Below are 14566 nucleotides of genomic sequence, written 5' to 3' on the forward strand. Positions count from 1 at the left end.
AGAATATTTCCTGTGTTAAATATTATGTGCTTAGGCTGCTCTTTAAAGCAATCTCACTGCTGTTAGCTGCTCTCTGGGACCCCACAGAGAACCAGAAAGATGTCAGAAGACTGGAGAAGGGACACGTAATGGCAGCAATGCAGTAACATACATTATCTGAACTAGAACAGGTTATCACATCAAAGAAATTCCTATCTGGGAATGTTTTTAAGAAAAGGACGGATACCCATCTGTTACAGAAGAAGCAGGCACAGTTTGTCTTTCCTTGTGTAATGGGATAATCTAGATAATCTTTGGATAGCCCCCGACCTTATTTTCTGTGATTCAAACATCAGGAAAGCCATAGGTAGAGGCTGGGTTTTATTTTGAGGCTGACTGCGATGAAACCGAAGAGCAAAGGTTGGTTGTGAATAGTGGATACAGCATGATTCAGTCAGTTTTGAGAAGGCTTCTCAGATGGGTTGTCTTCTGAACATCCATAAAGAAGGTAAGCCACTATGAGAGCAAGAACTTCATGTTAAGGGAGTGGATTTAGTCTCAGAAGTCAGATCAGCTGAGCTGCTTTTATAATTTACCACCACCAAGTGACCAGTTAACACATCCACCCGCACCCCAAGTGTTAACCTTTTAGGCAGGGCTTTGAAACACTGGAGGTAATCAGCTAGGAGGAGCTCTCAAAGAATGCATTCAGTACACCTCCTTCATTTCATTAATACTGCTGGCCTGTACAAACTGTCTTTTTGGGCCAGACTCAGCATATGCTTCTGCTGGCAGACCACCAGGCTCCAGAAGCAGAAAGCATGTCAGTCAGCAAAGTTGAAATGATAGGAAACCACTTTCTTTCTGCTCTGGAGCCCACAGAGACCAGTGCCAGCTCAGAGCTGGGCAACCACTGAAATAGAAAAGGGTGGTGCCAAGATCTCATCTCCTTTCCTGGCACAACTTCCACCAAGCATAACTTTACTTTCCTAGTAGTAGTTGGGAAAGAAAACAAATACCAGCATTACCTTATGCCTTCTCTGCTCGATCTTCTATTTGGGCTGTACTAGCAGCTCAATCTTGAGAGAAATGGCTCACAGATCTTATACTGGAAGATATTTTAAAACACCACCTTTGCAGTTCAAGTCTGCTTTGCTTCCATGAAGAGCACACACATGCATGCACACGCTCACTGAAAACATTACATGAGCCATACAAATCCAACAGGACTCTTCAATCAAGGGAGAAGACAGGTCTCTAACCCCGCCAAGTCTACAGCAAAGCTCAAAATACCTTGCTCCAGCCAAACTCCACAAAGAAGAGAGAAAGAAAAATCTTTCTCTTCTGGTTGCCCTCTTGCTCTCTTCCTGAGCAGTCTTCTCCATTCATATTCTTAGTCCCAGCCCACAAGGCTTCTCATGGAGGAGGAAAGAGAGAAATTAATTCTCCACAGCTGGTTCTGTCCTGCAATGCCTTGCTTTAAGGACAGGCAGCTGTAGCCTTCCTGGCCAGAAAGGGAGGTTTAACTCCTACCCTGCCAATTTTCAGATGGACAACATCCAAAAGGATCTTCTTGCCTTTCACCTTCCAAAGCAGACACATTCTGGCCTGGGTAAATTTTATATATGCCCATATCCATGCACATACTGACAAATGACATTCCCATACCTCTGCTGTCTCTAAGGGAAATGGTTAAACCTTGCTCTTTCCTAGCTGCTATGATCCTCTGGGGATATTTTATGCAAATGATTTAATGGGCATACTTGCAAAGGATTTGCATACAGGCATAAACTCTAGCATAAGCACACAGCCAGAGCACAAAAGTGAAAATCCTGGCCCAGAGGGCTGGAAACAAGGAGGTGTGGCATGCCGGCACTCCACCCTGCCTGAGACTAGCTGCGAGCACAGCCGTTCCCTGCCAGAGGGACTGATGTTCTCCGGTCACATCCCTTGTGCAGGATGAGTAACTGCTGACTGCAAGCTCAAACCCTGGCTAAAGTCAAACATGAATTTTGTCAGCCCTGTTTCCACCACTCTTTCATGTACAGCCCTGATTCCCACTTAAATCCAGCAGGGATTGCTGGAGAAAGGAGAAGGAGCAGCAGCTGGAGGATGGGAGAGAGCAGCAATGGGAGGATACTTATGGAGTTTTAATCTAGTTCTCAACAACCCTTATTTTGGTGGGGAATGAAAGAATAGCACCTCAAAGCTTGCGTTTGGCATAGGGAATTTAATAGCAATTTCCCCTGAGCAGCAGGCAGGTACCCGACTGCATGGATGGACCCTGTGACTCAATGTGAATAAACATGGACCCTTCGCGGAGGAAGTGAGGGGAGGATGAACCCAGAGAATGGCAGGAAGAGTCTTGGGCTCCCCCAGTGGGGAAAGTATGGCTGCCGGTGTGGGGAGCAGCCAGATGCAGGACAGGCAGGAAAGGCGTCGGGCTGTATGACAGCAGGCTGGGCTGCAGGTGTGGGTGAAAGAGGAGACATGTTACACTTGGCAGCCAGGACCTCAAGCAGACCTTGGAGAGCACAGCTGATTGGGAATGAGTTATGGAGCCAGCCGCCTCCTGCGTGCTTGCTCAGTGCAGGGAAGCCCGGTCCTGCGAGCTTGTCCTGCGGCAGGGGTCCAGAGCCTGGGAAATGCTGGAGTGCAGGGGGAAAAATCCTGCCACTGCTCTCCTGGACACACAGGATGGCCTGTTGGAAGTGGCCAATGCACCATGCCAAGGGCTGTGCAGGACCTTTTGCTTTTCATCCTACCTAAGTTCATCTCCCTTAAAGGGTTGGTGGTAGGCAGCCCTAAATGGGAAGTCAGGGAGCATGCTGGAGGCTGGACTGTTCCTCCTTGGGGGTGGTCCTGCAGAGGCAGTCTGATCGAGGCTGTTCAAGCTGCAAGGGATGGCTCCTTTTAGCCTCGCTCAGCATTCAGCTCCAGATCTGGCCACTGGGCTTTTGTAAAAAGCTCAGAGTTCGTAAGTTAAGAAACACTTTTCCTGCGTTTCCTGAAAACCATCTCTGTCTGTGCATAACCCAAGTGAAACAACTATCCATATCTAAAGGAGAATAGAATGAAAGTCCATGACGCTTGAGAAATAATAACCACAGTGAGAGAACTAAGGAGTTCAGGTCGAAAATGAGGCTGCAGCACCAAGAGGAATACAATGAGTACCTTCCTGAGCAGAGAAAATGCCTGGCTCACCTCCCCTCTCTGCTCCTGTGAAGTCAGGTTACAGCAAGAAAAGGTGTCTTAAAATGGCACCAGAGTTTCTGAATACTGTAGAATATTTACCAAGGTGAAACCAAAGCACAAAACCAAGATGGAGTGTGCTCAAGGTAACAAAGAAATTCTGTGATACAGCAGGTAACCGAGCTCGGCTTTGTAGAGACTGAGCATATGCCGTAACTACTGGATCATCTTTCTTTGGTATTACATTTGCTTAGCTTGGTGATAAAAATATATCCTCCACAGGGATATTGACTGCATAATGCTGAAGGTAGATTATGAGGTTTTGTTTGTTTACGATGCTACATGCAAACAAAATACCGGTCTTGCAAAATATTTTGGCTGCCATCCACTGCAAAATAATCGGGCAGAAAGCTTGTCTAAGAAACTCCTTCTCTTCACCACCAGAAAAAGTAATTTAAAACTAAAGAGCATTTAGCTGTCCATTTGGAAGCCAGCAAGCCATGCAGCTGGGCAAGAAGATGGGCCCAGCAGAGTTTCTGATTAGCAAAACATAGCAACTTTAAAATAACACCTCAAACCAAGGTAACGGCCCTCCCTCAGCTCCCCCTCCTTTCCCTTTGCCACCTTCTAAAGGTGGTTATACCAGAGTTTATCTTAACCAAAAAAATGCTTGAATGCAGTTATGTTGGGAGGCACAGTTTCAAAGACAGGACACATAAAATAATTAAAAGCAATATTCACCGCTCCACTTCAGAGAGCTCCTGTTTGAGCTCAGGAGGGATGAGAGAGAAAATAAGAGATGCTTCCTAGAGAGCAAGTAAGGTGAATCAGAAACAGCAGAGGGGTAGGATCAGGACAGTGGGGAGATAGGAAACTGGAGCAGAATGTGGCAAGTGGGAGATGAGGGTGGGGAGGGAGAAGCAGGTCTGTAGGTGGGAAGAAGGAAAGCAAAGGGAGCGGGGCGGACAAGAGGATTTTGGAGAGCAGCTAGCCAGCTGGCACACATATAGCAGCTGCTGCTGTGTCAGCCTAGGAGAGTAGCTGCAGCTGCACGCTGGCCATGAATAGCGGAGGAGCAGCGTGCCGGCTGGCTGCTTGGAGAGACGGGAGGCAGCCGGGGCTCTGAAAAGGCAGGGGGAGGCTCTGTGAAAGGTTTTCTGCACAGGGGAACATGACAGCCTTTTGATTTCTGAGCTGTTTGTTCTCCAATTGTCCACTTTGGTGGGTGATCAGCAATAAACATTTAAACGGGGAAGAGGGCAGGGAGAGAAACATAAGGAAAACTTAGGTCCTAAATGCGGATCTGGGCTTTGATAGTGTATCCATAGCATGTCTGTATGTATAGCTTTCATAGTTGTCATCAGGGATCAAAATCACACGGTGCTTAAACTAAAGGAGAAATCTCTGCTCTGTTACTCTCATACTTGCTTGAGCCACCACTGGAGGAGGACATGATCCCACTACTTGGCCATCTGCTCTCTGTGCTGCACATGTCACCGAGAGCAGTCTATAAGCAATCCTGGGTGAACTACATGGTTGTGGGTTCATGCACCCTTTGTGCTTCTATATGAGCACGGGTACATGCACCCCATATACCTCCACAGCCATGTGTGCATGCACCATGTGTGCTCTTCCACAGCTGTGGGTGCATGCACCCCACACTCCTCTGTGGTGGTGTGGGTGCTCCCACTCCCTGTGTTCCTCCACAGCTACGCGTGCACCCACCCCATACACTCCTCCACAGCTGCGGGGGCATGCACCATGCATGCTCTTCCATTGCGGTGAATGATCCCCTGCCACATTCTCTTCCACAGCTACGTTTGCGTGTACCACGCTCCTACATGGCTGCCAGAACTCCCAACCACCATAATCTTCTACGACTGGGAGTGCATCCTACCCCTCCACAGCTGTGGGTGATCCCACCCTGTGCACTGCTCCACAGCTGTGGGTGCATGAGCGATGCTGGGGCACTCCTACCCCAAGCACTTTCTTGGCTGATGTGCTTGCACCACCTGTGCTCTTCTATGCTTGTGCGTGCATACACCCTTCGCAGCTCCATCAGTCTGGGCGCGCATACCGCGTGCTCCACCTCGGCCAGGGCGCTCCTCCGCAGCCATGGGTGCGCATACCCCAGGGGCGCTCCTCTAGCGCTGTGGGTGCACGCATTCTGCGAGCTCCTCCGCGGCGGTGGCGCGTTCACACCACCTACACGGGGGTGCGCGCACCCCACTTGTGCTCATACACGGCTTTCCCTCCTTCCCTCCTCCCGCCTGGGGCTAGCGGGCTCCCCGCTGCCAGCGCAGTGGGGCAGCATAGGGGGACGCCTTTGCTACTCGCCGCCCTTTAAGAGCCGCGGCGGGAGCGGCGCTGGCCCCACCCGCCGGTCGCGGGGCCGGGCCGTCCCCCTCATTAATATGAAGGCAGCGGCAGCGGCGGCGAATGGGTAATGAAGCTGTCACTCCGGCACCTACTTGTTGGGTGTCTGCGGAGCTGAGGCGCACAGAGAGCGAGCGGAGCCCGCGGGAGGGGAGCGGCGGCGGAGCGCTCCGGGCGGCCCCGCCGGCAGCCCATGCCCTGCGCCCTCCGGCGCGCTGCGGGCGGCTCCCCCGCCGCCCATGCCGCGAGCGGCCGCCGGTCCGTGGCCGGTGAGCTCGGCGGGCTCCTCTGAGGCGGCTGCGCGGAGCAGTAGGCATGCGGGGCGCCGGCCAGCGGAACCGGGCCCCCTGCGCCGCTGCGCTCGGCCTGGCGCTGCTCCTCGGCTCCTGCGTGCAGGTAGGGGGGCGTGGGGGGCTCCGCTCCCGTCCGCGGGCGGCGCGTCTACCTCCGCTCCGTTCGCTTTCCACCTTGCGCATGTCCCGTGTATGCGTGATATCTGTGTCTCATGAAGATGTGCCGCCGCCGCCGCGGGGGTGAACCCCCAGCCGGCGAAAGTTGCGGGGGCCGCAGCCGCGCCGCAGCCCCGCGCTCCCGGCGCTGCCCGCCCCGGCCGCGGTAGTAAGGAGGCTCTCTCCCCTTTGATTTTTATTTTTAGGTGTCCCGGTCCACGGGCTATTTCGAGCTGCAGCTTAACTCGGTGCGGAATGTAAACGGCGAGCTGTTCAATGGGGAATGCTGCGATGGCATGAGAAGCCCCCAGAACCTGGACTGCGCCCGGGACGAGTGCGACACTTACGTGAAAGTCTGTCTCAAGGAATATCAGGCCAAGATCACACCGGTCGGACCCTGCAACTACGGATTCGGATCTACCCCCGTTCTCGGTGGAAATATTTTCTATTTGAACAACAACAAGTACTCCTATCAAGGCAGAACCCCCGAGACGGGCAGGATTGTTATTCCTTTTCAGTTTGCGTGGCCGGTAGGTTGTTGATGATCGCGCTCTTGTTGCCGACCCTGTTTAATGTCCCGTATACCCCCCCCCCCACACACACACCTGGTGTGGGTTCCGCGGCGCTGCCCGCTCTCCCCTTAGGAAACCGGGCCAGCCGCCGGTGCGCTGCCTTGAGCGGGGCCGGCCGCTTCCCGGGGCTGCGGGGCAGGGTCGGCGGTGCGGGGGATGCGCAGGCCGCGCCCCGCGGAGGCCCCGGCCGGGGGTGCCGGGGAGCGGCTGCGGTCTGGCCGCCCGGCGGGGCTCGCTCGCGGCGGCTCGGTGCCGCACAGCCGCCGTTTTCGGCGGAGCACGCCGCCGGGAGCCGTCCCGGGAGCAGAGGCGCGGCCGCGGCGCTGCGCGGGGCCTCCGGCAGGGGGCGCTGCCGGGCGGCGCAGGTGGGGGCGCGGGGCGCGTGCCGCGGCTCGCGAAGGGCGCGAGCTGCCGCCGCTCCCGGGGCGCGGGCGGGGCCGGGCCGTTGGCGCTGGGGGCGGAGAGGGCGGGGGCGCGGCGCGTGCCCCGCGCAGAGACCCCCCCCTTCTCTTCCCCCCCTCTGCGCGGCGCTGCCCGCTCCGGGCGGCCGGGCCCTGCCCCGCTCCGCTGTCGTCCCCGTCCGTGCCTCGGCTCCGTGGCGGGGGCTCCGTCTGTGCTGCTGTCCCGTCCCGCTCTGCGGCTCCCGCCCCCCGGAGCACTGGGGGTGGCTGCGGCCCAGCCCCGTCTGCCGTGCGCCGCACGCCCGGGGCGCACACCCGCCGGCGCTGCGGGCCAAGGCGTGTCCCGGCCCGTGGAGGACGGAGCGCTGCTTCTGGCCTCTCGGGGCCGCGCGGTGCGAAGAGGGGCAGTGCCGGGGCGGGCTGGGCAGGAGGAAGGACCGGGCTTTCTGCCCGGCCGCAGGCAGGTAGGGCCGTGCGGCGAGGTTCGCAGCTGCTGCGCGCCGCCCTTCCAAGTGGGCCACGGGGTGGAAGCTGGCGAGCTGGGAGGTGCCGAGGAATGGGCATGGTGCGGTGCTCTCGCTCCGGAGGGAGATGAGTGTCGGGAGCACCGGTGCCTGCGGGCCGCGTTTGGTACCTGGTGGCCAGTGTGAAATGGCCCTTGCCCGCCGCTCGAGACACGTAACTTTTGGGATCTTTGTTACTTGGAAAACTGCCGCTGCTCACTTGTATTTTGTGCTAAAGGAAACCAGTCCACATGCATTGTTTAATGTTCTGTGCTGCCGAGGACCCTCCAACCTGATGCTCATGTACCTCAAGTTAAGAAGTGATTGCTATTTGCAATAAAGGGTTTTGCTGGAGTTAGATAGTTAAATAATGCAACCAATAAATTTCTCTGCACATAGGTGGTTACGTTCTGGTTGCCTTTGTTTTGTGGCCTCTTGAACTTAGGTTTCTGTTAATGGGTATAGTCAATACTGTAAAACCATTTAGAACTCCGCTTGCAAGTTGCGAGATCTAAAGGAAAATGAAGATTTTCTCATTTTTGTTGACCATTTAATGCAGGCTTGATGAAATCATAAACTCTTCAGTAGGAGATTTTGGTAACATTAGCACCTCAAACTTTATATGTTATCTACATGAGGAAGTAAAGGTAACTTAACTCATGCTTTTATTTTGCCAGTTCTAGTATTGCTACTTGAAACTGGAGGAGAGTTTGATAACCCATGCAGTGCAGGTCCCGAAGCCCAACCTCCTCTGGCTTTTCTCTGTTGGAATAAGCACATTCTTACCTTGCAGCTGCCGGATATTGTTGTTCTATGCTCATCCAGTCCTAAGAAAAGCTTGTTTGACCTACCTCTTGCAGGTAAATTGTCACAATGTCTCTAGCATACAGTGCTCCATCTGCTGCTGTTTCTTGTACTGTTGCCTCCAGTGTTTTAAAGGACTTTAGTATTTGGTTGCTCTTTCCACTGTTTGGTTTTAGGGTGGGTTTTTTTTTTGTGTGTGTGTGTAGCTATTACAAAGCAGCCTGTAAGTTATTTAAACAGTGCCACTGCAGTTCAGTGGGTGGCTGGCTGATTTTTGGAAGGTTTACTGAATACTCTCCCTGCCCACCCTTGATCCTAAAAATAAGCTGTGGAGTAGTTGTACTTTTAAAAACAGTCCCTGTACTGCAGTGTGTGGATGTGCCTATGAAAAGATATTCTCCTTTATGTTGTGGTTACACCTTGAACTCTGCATCCTAGGGGATGTGGCATCTTTGTCACGACTGTAGGTAAGCCATACAGACTCTGCAAGGAGAGCCTCAATTATAATGCTAGTTTAACACAAGGGTTTTTTAAAGTAGATTGAGTTCCTGGGTTGAGTTTCAACTCCCTGGGGTAATCTCAAGAATTGTTCTCAAATAATATTCTCTCTGTACTCACGTTTGCAAAGAAACAACAACAATATGGGCATAATCTTTCCATATAATGCTTTTTTTTTATTTTGCTATGCAACTGTGATGAAATTAACGTTCCATTATTGAATATGTTGGGAAGGAACAAGACTAAACAAAATCAGAAATTATGCTCTTCACTTATGAAACACATTTGCCTTGGTACCAGCAGTGAGCAAAGGACTTATTTCAGTAGTTCTATATTGGATTTTTAAGACTGAGGAATCCAACCCTAATGAAAGCCAGCACTGGTGTATGCAGACTTCTTATGGAACAGCATGTGAATGATAACTCCCTCATGGATGGAGGCAAATGTATAAATTGCTTGAGGGAGGCTTTCTTTATCTGTTTGATATTGCAGTGTCCTGAGCAAGCAGTAGCTGCAAGAAAAGTAGTATCTTGAAAGGTGGAGTCTTTACCTTGGTTTTGTTATACTGATTTCTTTTTGACTTTTTTTTGTTTATATTTCATATGGTAAAATTTTTTCTCTAAAATTTGGACAAGTTGCTTCTGTAAAGCTGTAATACCAGAGCTTAGTGACTTCTACTTCTTGATACAGTGTCAGTTATCCAGTTTATTCCTATTTCCTGTCTCTCTCTCTTTAATATCATTAGTCTGATCTCTGATTTGCAAGAGGAGCTTGGGATATTGCCAAAAAGTTCTTAAAATTGCTACCTTGGGATACATCATCCACAGAAATCTGGCAGTGGGAGAGGCTGAGGAACAGCTAGAACAATACAGCTGTCTTCTTCACCCACCTACCTCACATTTTTTTTCTTTGCCTCCTGCTGTAAAACTTGAAGCTTAATGCTCGTTTGAGACTGTTAACAAATAAATGATGCAATTAAAATTTATGTGGAACTTTAAAACAAAAGAAGACAAAACAATTCAAGTAGCTCTGAAGGACTGATTCTGATCACTCACACAGTTTAGGTTTGTTAGTCTTCAGCGTTGTTTTTTTTTCTAATGGAGCTGTTTGCTCAGGGACTGAAGCTTCAGAAGTACCTTGCGCAGCAATATTAATTACAATTAGGTTATTGGCAGAGTTTTAGAGTTGGATTTAATTGAAGGTTGCTTCTGAAGATGATGTTTTAAAGTGATAGGCATTCTGCGGGATGGGTTATGAGGAACCATTTTTCATACTCCTTTGCTAGATGCCATGAAATGGAGTTGTGTGTGTGTGTGGTTTTTCCCTCCACCCTGTTCCTTCCCTCGGGGAGTTCACAGCTTTTCCAGCACCACAAATATTGGTATGGCATCTATTACTTCAGCTAATTAGTCATATAGAGGAATTGTTCTGACAAGTTGTGGATGTTGAAATCATGTATTACAGTATGCATCCCTGTATCCCTTCTGCCCCTCTTTTTCTGGTGGTGTAGTGTGACAGACCGAGCAGTGTCCATATGGGGGGCAGTGTGCCCTGAACTCTGCAGGTGGAGGTTCCAAATTCAGGGCCTTGGCGATAAGTAGTGGAAAGAAGTGGTTTCACTTCTTTTACTTTGGTACTTAGCTAGGACTTGTCTGAAGAAGGGGTAGTAGAGGTTCAGGCAGCCTTTGTAACTTGCTTTCGCCACTAGAATGTGGGCACTAATTCATTGTTTTTGCAATCACTGATCTTAGGGTTTTCCTACTCTAGATGTGGTTGTAGCACCTTTCTCTAAGCTTCTGAAGTACTATTAACTTTCAGGTAGATAAAAATATGTGAAAGTATGTAAATGTAATACCCAGGTTCTGTGTGAGTTTCATCCATGTGCAGTCCACATATCTCATCCGAGTGCCTGGAAGGGTTCAGTCTTGATCTAAAACATACACAGGAGTGTGAACCATCAAATATGTGTAAAGCTGTTGAGAGGGTAACTTGGCTACAGCAGTAAATGTTGAATTTCTTAGAAATCAGCCCCTCCTCTGCCAAAACCTGAGCAGGAATACTTGACCTTATAGCTTTTATTACTTAATGAATACAGTGGCTTGCTTGTCGCTTTCTGTTGTCTGCTTCAGTATAAGATTCTGTATCAAGCTCAGTTCTTCTAAGCTGAAAAGCAAAGGTGTTCAGGCCCTGGAAGTCATCTAGTCTTGGAGTGTGTTATCTGGAATCCGTGGTGCTGGTAGGGAACTAGATAGCCTGAGTGTAGGAAATACTCTTCTCTATTTTTGTCTGGCTGGTAGATCCACAGTTGGTGTACCTTCTGTCTTAACACAGCCATCACTACTGTGATCAGGATCTTGAGGGTTTGGGATGAAAATATCCTGGATTAGGTTACTGTGTGCTCCCTGACAGAGTAAACATGCATCCTGTCAGGTTGAATGACAACCCATTGTAGCAGATATGCTTAAATTAGGCAGGTTAAAGTTTGGCCATTTAGCACTGAAAAAGGCACTTGTACACAGCTGTACCTGAGGAGCAGTAGGTATACTTATCTCATGAAGAAGATCAGGATTTCACAAATGAAGTATCCTCAAGTGAAACACAGCAAGCTTTACCTCTAAATAGTTATTTGCCCTATTGAAACTTCCTTTTTAAAAATAAAGTGTTTGCAAATGCACAGTCCCAAGCAGGACCTGAGGGCAGAGAATAAGAAGTGAGAGCAAGACCTTGAGCCAAAATTCACCTGGTATAGTGATGGGTTAGTGTGCATGCATCACACCTGTTAGAAGAGGAAGTCAGCATGGGGAAAAATGTAGTTCATCAATATATGCTAGCAACTACAAGAAAGTTAAATGGCTGACTTGTCAGCAGCCTTTTTCCCCCAGGTGGATGCCTCTGCTGATAGCACAAAGCTTCCTTTTTAATACTTCAACAGTTTTTTGTTGTTTGTTCTTCCCTGAACTTGCTGCTTGCTTGCTTGCTGGCTGCCTGATGGGCTTGTCCATAGACTTGGGCTCTGTGGAACTGCCATGCCAAACCACCTGTGGTTCTTGAGCTTGTAAAACATTCCCCTGCCTGTTGCTTTCATGGACAGATACATTGTGGATTAGAAAACATGGATGTATGCTTCCTCAGTCCTGGAGAAGTAGATAAGACAATTGCATGCTTTTACCTGCTCAGTACTGTGTTTGCCTTAAAAACTTTTTTGGCCATAAATGAAAGGTTGAGGTTGGGGGACTGGTTTATTATAAAAGCAGTATCTCTTTAGTTTCAAGTGACACAGATGCAAAGAGCGACTTTCAGGGTTTGTTGTGCTCTGTCTTAAAATAAGGTAATTGGCTGATGTTTTAGGGGCTGACTTCAGTGATGCTGGGTAGTGACAACTCTAGTTGATTTCAATAGCAGCTGCAGGTGTCACCTCTAAAAAAGAATCAAGGCCTTAATGGTGAGCACTTCAGAACCACACTTTGAAAAAGGGATTTATTATTGGCATGCTATGTGTGCCAGCAACTATTTGCAGCTTGCCCAAAATAGGAAGCCTAAAGGCTTATGTTTCATGTAACTATAGAAAATCTATCTTCTAATTTTAAGCAGAAATGTTCTTTGCACTCCTAATCTTTTGTGTGTGGATGTTGCTAAATCTAGAATTTCTAATGTCTTTGAAATTAATATGCCTCAGAGGACAGTATTCTGCTAACTATTTAAGCTTTTATACCTTAAAGTTCTGGGTTTTTGAATGTCACAGAGATGGTCAGATAGTAAAGAACACTTCTATTTATACTCCTTGAAAGCTTCCTTAAATAAACACTTGCTTATTTATTGGAAACACTGAGGCTGAACTCAGAACTCGCAGACAAGCTACCTTACCTCCCAGACACTGAGAGTGGTATGCTTATACGCCTCTTGTCAACTTTCTAATCTTTATTCCAGAAAGTACTCCCGCTAGCCTATCTGTGAAATGCTACACTCTTAGCCATGCAGCTGGTGTGGGCATTAAAATCTTTGACTGAAAATGGAATAGGTATTAGTCAGGATTACTCTTACACTAGAAGATGTGAGCTGCAGAAGAGGATGAGGTAGAAACAGAGCATGTTCAATCCACTGCAGTGGGATGGAGGCTTTGTAACACTGTCTTTGGTTTGTTTGAAGATGTTTCAAACACTGTTTTATATTAAAAAAAAAAAAAAGGTCTGCATATGAGAGGCCTGCTAAAGACATGACTACTTACAGCTTTAATCTTAAACAATCAGGTTTATCTTTAACATAGGCAGTTGGAGTAAAACCATAATTGGTTGTGTTTATATCGGGCTTGTGATGTTCGCTCTAATTGGGCTCTCTTCCCACTGTATTGTAGGCTTTCTGAGTGATCCTCTGAAGTTGAAGGAAATCTGTTGCTGCAGATGTTGAGAAGCTTTGTGTTGTAAAAGGTGCCTTCTTGTGTTTGATGCTAATGCTTGTATTCCTTGCATGAGTACAGCTCGCTTTGAGTTACTACTGGAGTTCACTGTTCGTCAGCACAAAAACTGCAGAAAATTAGGCTTCTGTCAAACAATAAATGATACAAGTTTTTTCTGGATGTAAAAAATGGAAAAAAGGTGTAGTGCGTTTTTAACCTGCTTCTTAGTCAGTTGTTGTAAAGTCTGTCTTGTGTAGGGAGGGTTGTATTTGAGACAGATGTGCAAGGTAAATTATAATTATTTTATTTTTTTTAACTTTTAAAATTACTTTTGTTTGTGTTGTCCCTGTAGGCCCATGGCTGTCTGCTCCCTGTTTTGAGAAATGCCCTCAAGTCATTATCTGTATGTGAGATGACTGGAATTCATCCTTTTTGTGCAGTCTGTCTTCTCTTGTTTTTCCTGTAGGTGTTACTTTGTGCAAGTGTTGGCTCTGAAATACATTCTGTGAACATCCTTTAGAAACTACTGTTAAGTCTGTAAAGCAGCTGTGATTGCACTGTATACTTAGTCATCTGCAGAAGCTTTAAATTACTGTGTGCCTGAAAGCTTCTCTCCCTCCAGTTCTGAAAACAAGACCAGTGTTTTGTCAACTCTGTGTGGGTCCTGTTCACATTGCTTGCTCTAGTTCAGAGCTGCTCAGCCTACTGAAAAGACTAAAAAGGGGGGTAACTTTCTTGCTAGTGAGCCAATTTACTTTCCTTTGGTCCTCTCCAATTCTAGCAGCTAGTAAACCTCTGATTTGGAACAAGCTTAGGAGTTCACTTTGGACAAAGAGAGGCTACCTAAAGGAGTGAGGGATAAGGGTATACTGGCATTGCTTCCGACTCCTTAAAGCTTAGCCAGATGCTTACCAAAAGGATAGTCACTACTGTTTTTTGACAGTAACTCCACCATTCTCTTCCTCTTCAGCTCTCTGATCTACTTTTGATGGGCCTTTTGCTAGAAACCTGCTCTGGCTTCTGGCTGCTGGGTGTCTAAAACTGGTCAGTCTTTGGGCAGAGGTGACTGCTGGCAGTACTGTGCCATGACCAGCTGGTGAGTTTTGAGCTGAATGTTCAGCTGTCACGTGAGCAAGAGGCAGGCATGTAGCCTGACCACTGTCCCCAGGGTTGGAGAGGGAGCCAGTAGAGATGTCTAAGACCATCTGTGCTAGGTCATGATGGGCACCTGCTGAACTTCTGCCTCCTGTGGGGTGGTGGGACTTTCTCAGAGCTGTAGCCTTCCCCTGCTGTATATAACCAGGGAGACTGGGAGGGTTGGGAGCTGCAGAGACCTGTGTGATAGCTCTTTTGTAGATGATCTTGAGTCAGGGAGAAGTGGCCGTCCCTGATTTAACCA

At 48.7% G+C, this 14566-nt stretch overlaps 1 protein-coding gene and 1 long non-coding RNA gene across 3 annotated transcripts in view; one reads left to right on the top strand and one right to left on the bottom strand.

The window, feature by feature from the left end:
- Window positions 1-347: 347 nt before the first annotated feature.
- On the bottom strand, window positions 348-1609 carry LOC136017106 (uncharacterized). 2 transcript variants are annotated; one of them, XR_010613833.1, is made up of 4 exons: window positions 1513-1609; window positions 1273-1391; window positions 1008-1087; window positions 348-495 (listed from the first exon to the last, which is right to left on the bottom strand). It is a non-coding gene; the product is annotated as an uncharacterized LOC136017106 (long non-coding RNA). The 2 variants fall into 2 exon arrangements; XR_010613832.1 differs by lacking the exon at window positions 1513-1609 and having other exon boundaries at window positions 1273-1417.
- Window positions 1610-5735: 4126 nt separating this feature from the next.
- The window catches only part of JAG2 (jagged canonical Notch ligand 2), a 68552-nt gene continuing 59721 nt past the window's right edge, over window positions 5736-14566 (top strand). Inside the window, exons 1-2 of the mRNA XM_065685272.1 lie at window positions 5736-5943; window positions 6203-6526. Of these exons, the coding sequence (XP_065541344.1) occupies window positions 5863-5943; window positions 6203-6526 (405 nt within the window). The 5' untranslated portion in view covers window positions 5736-5862. The remainder of the gene's footprint in view (window positions 5944-6202; window positions 6527-14566) is intronic.

Source organism: Lathamus discolor, chromosome 6 (assembly GCF_037157495.1).
Source record: "Lathamus discolor isolate bLatDis1 chromosome 6, bLatDis1.hap1, whole genome shotgun sequence".
Classification (NCBI taxonomy): Eukaryota; Metazoa; Chordata; class Aves; order Psittaciformes; family Psittacidae; genus Lathamus; species Lathamus discolor.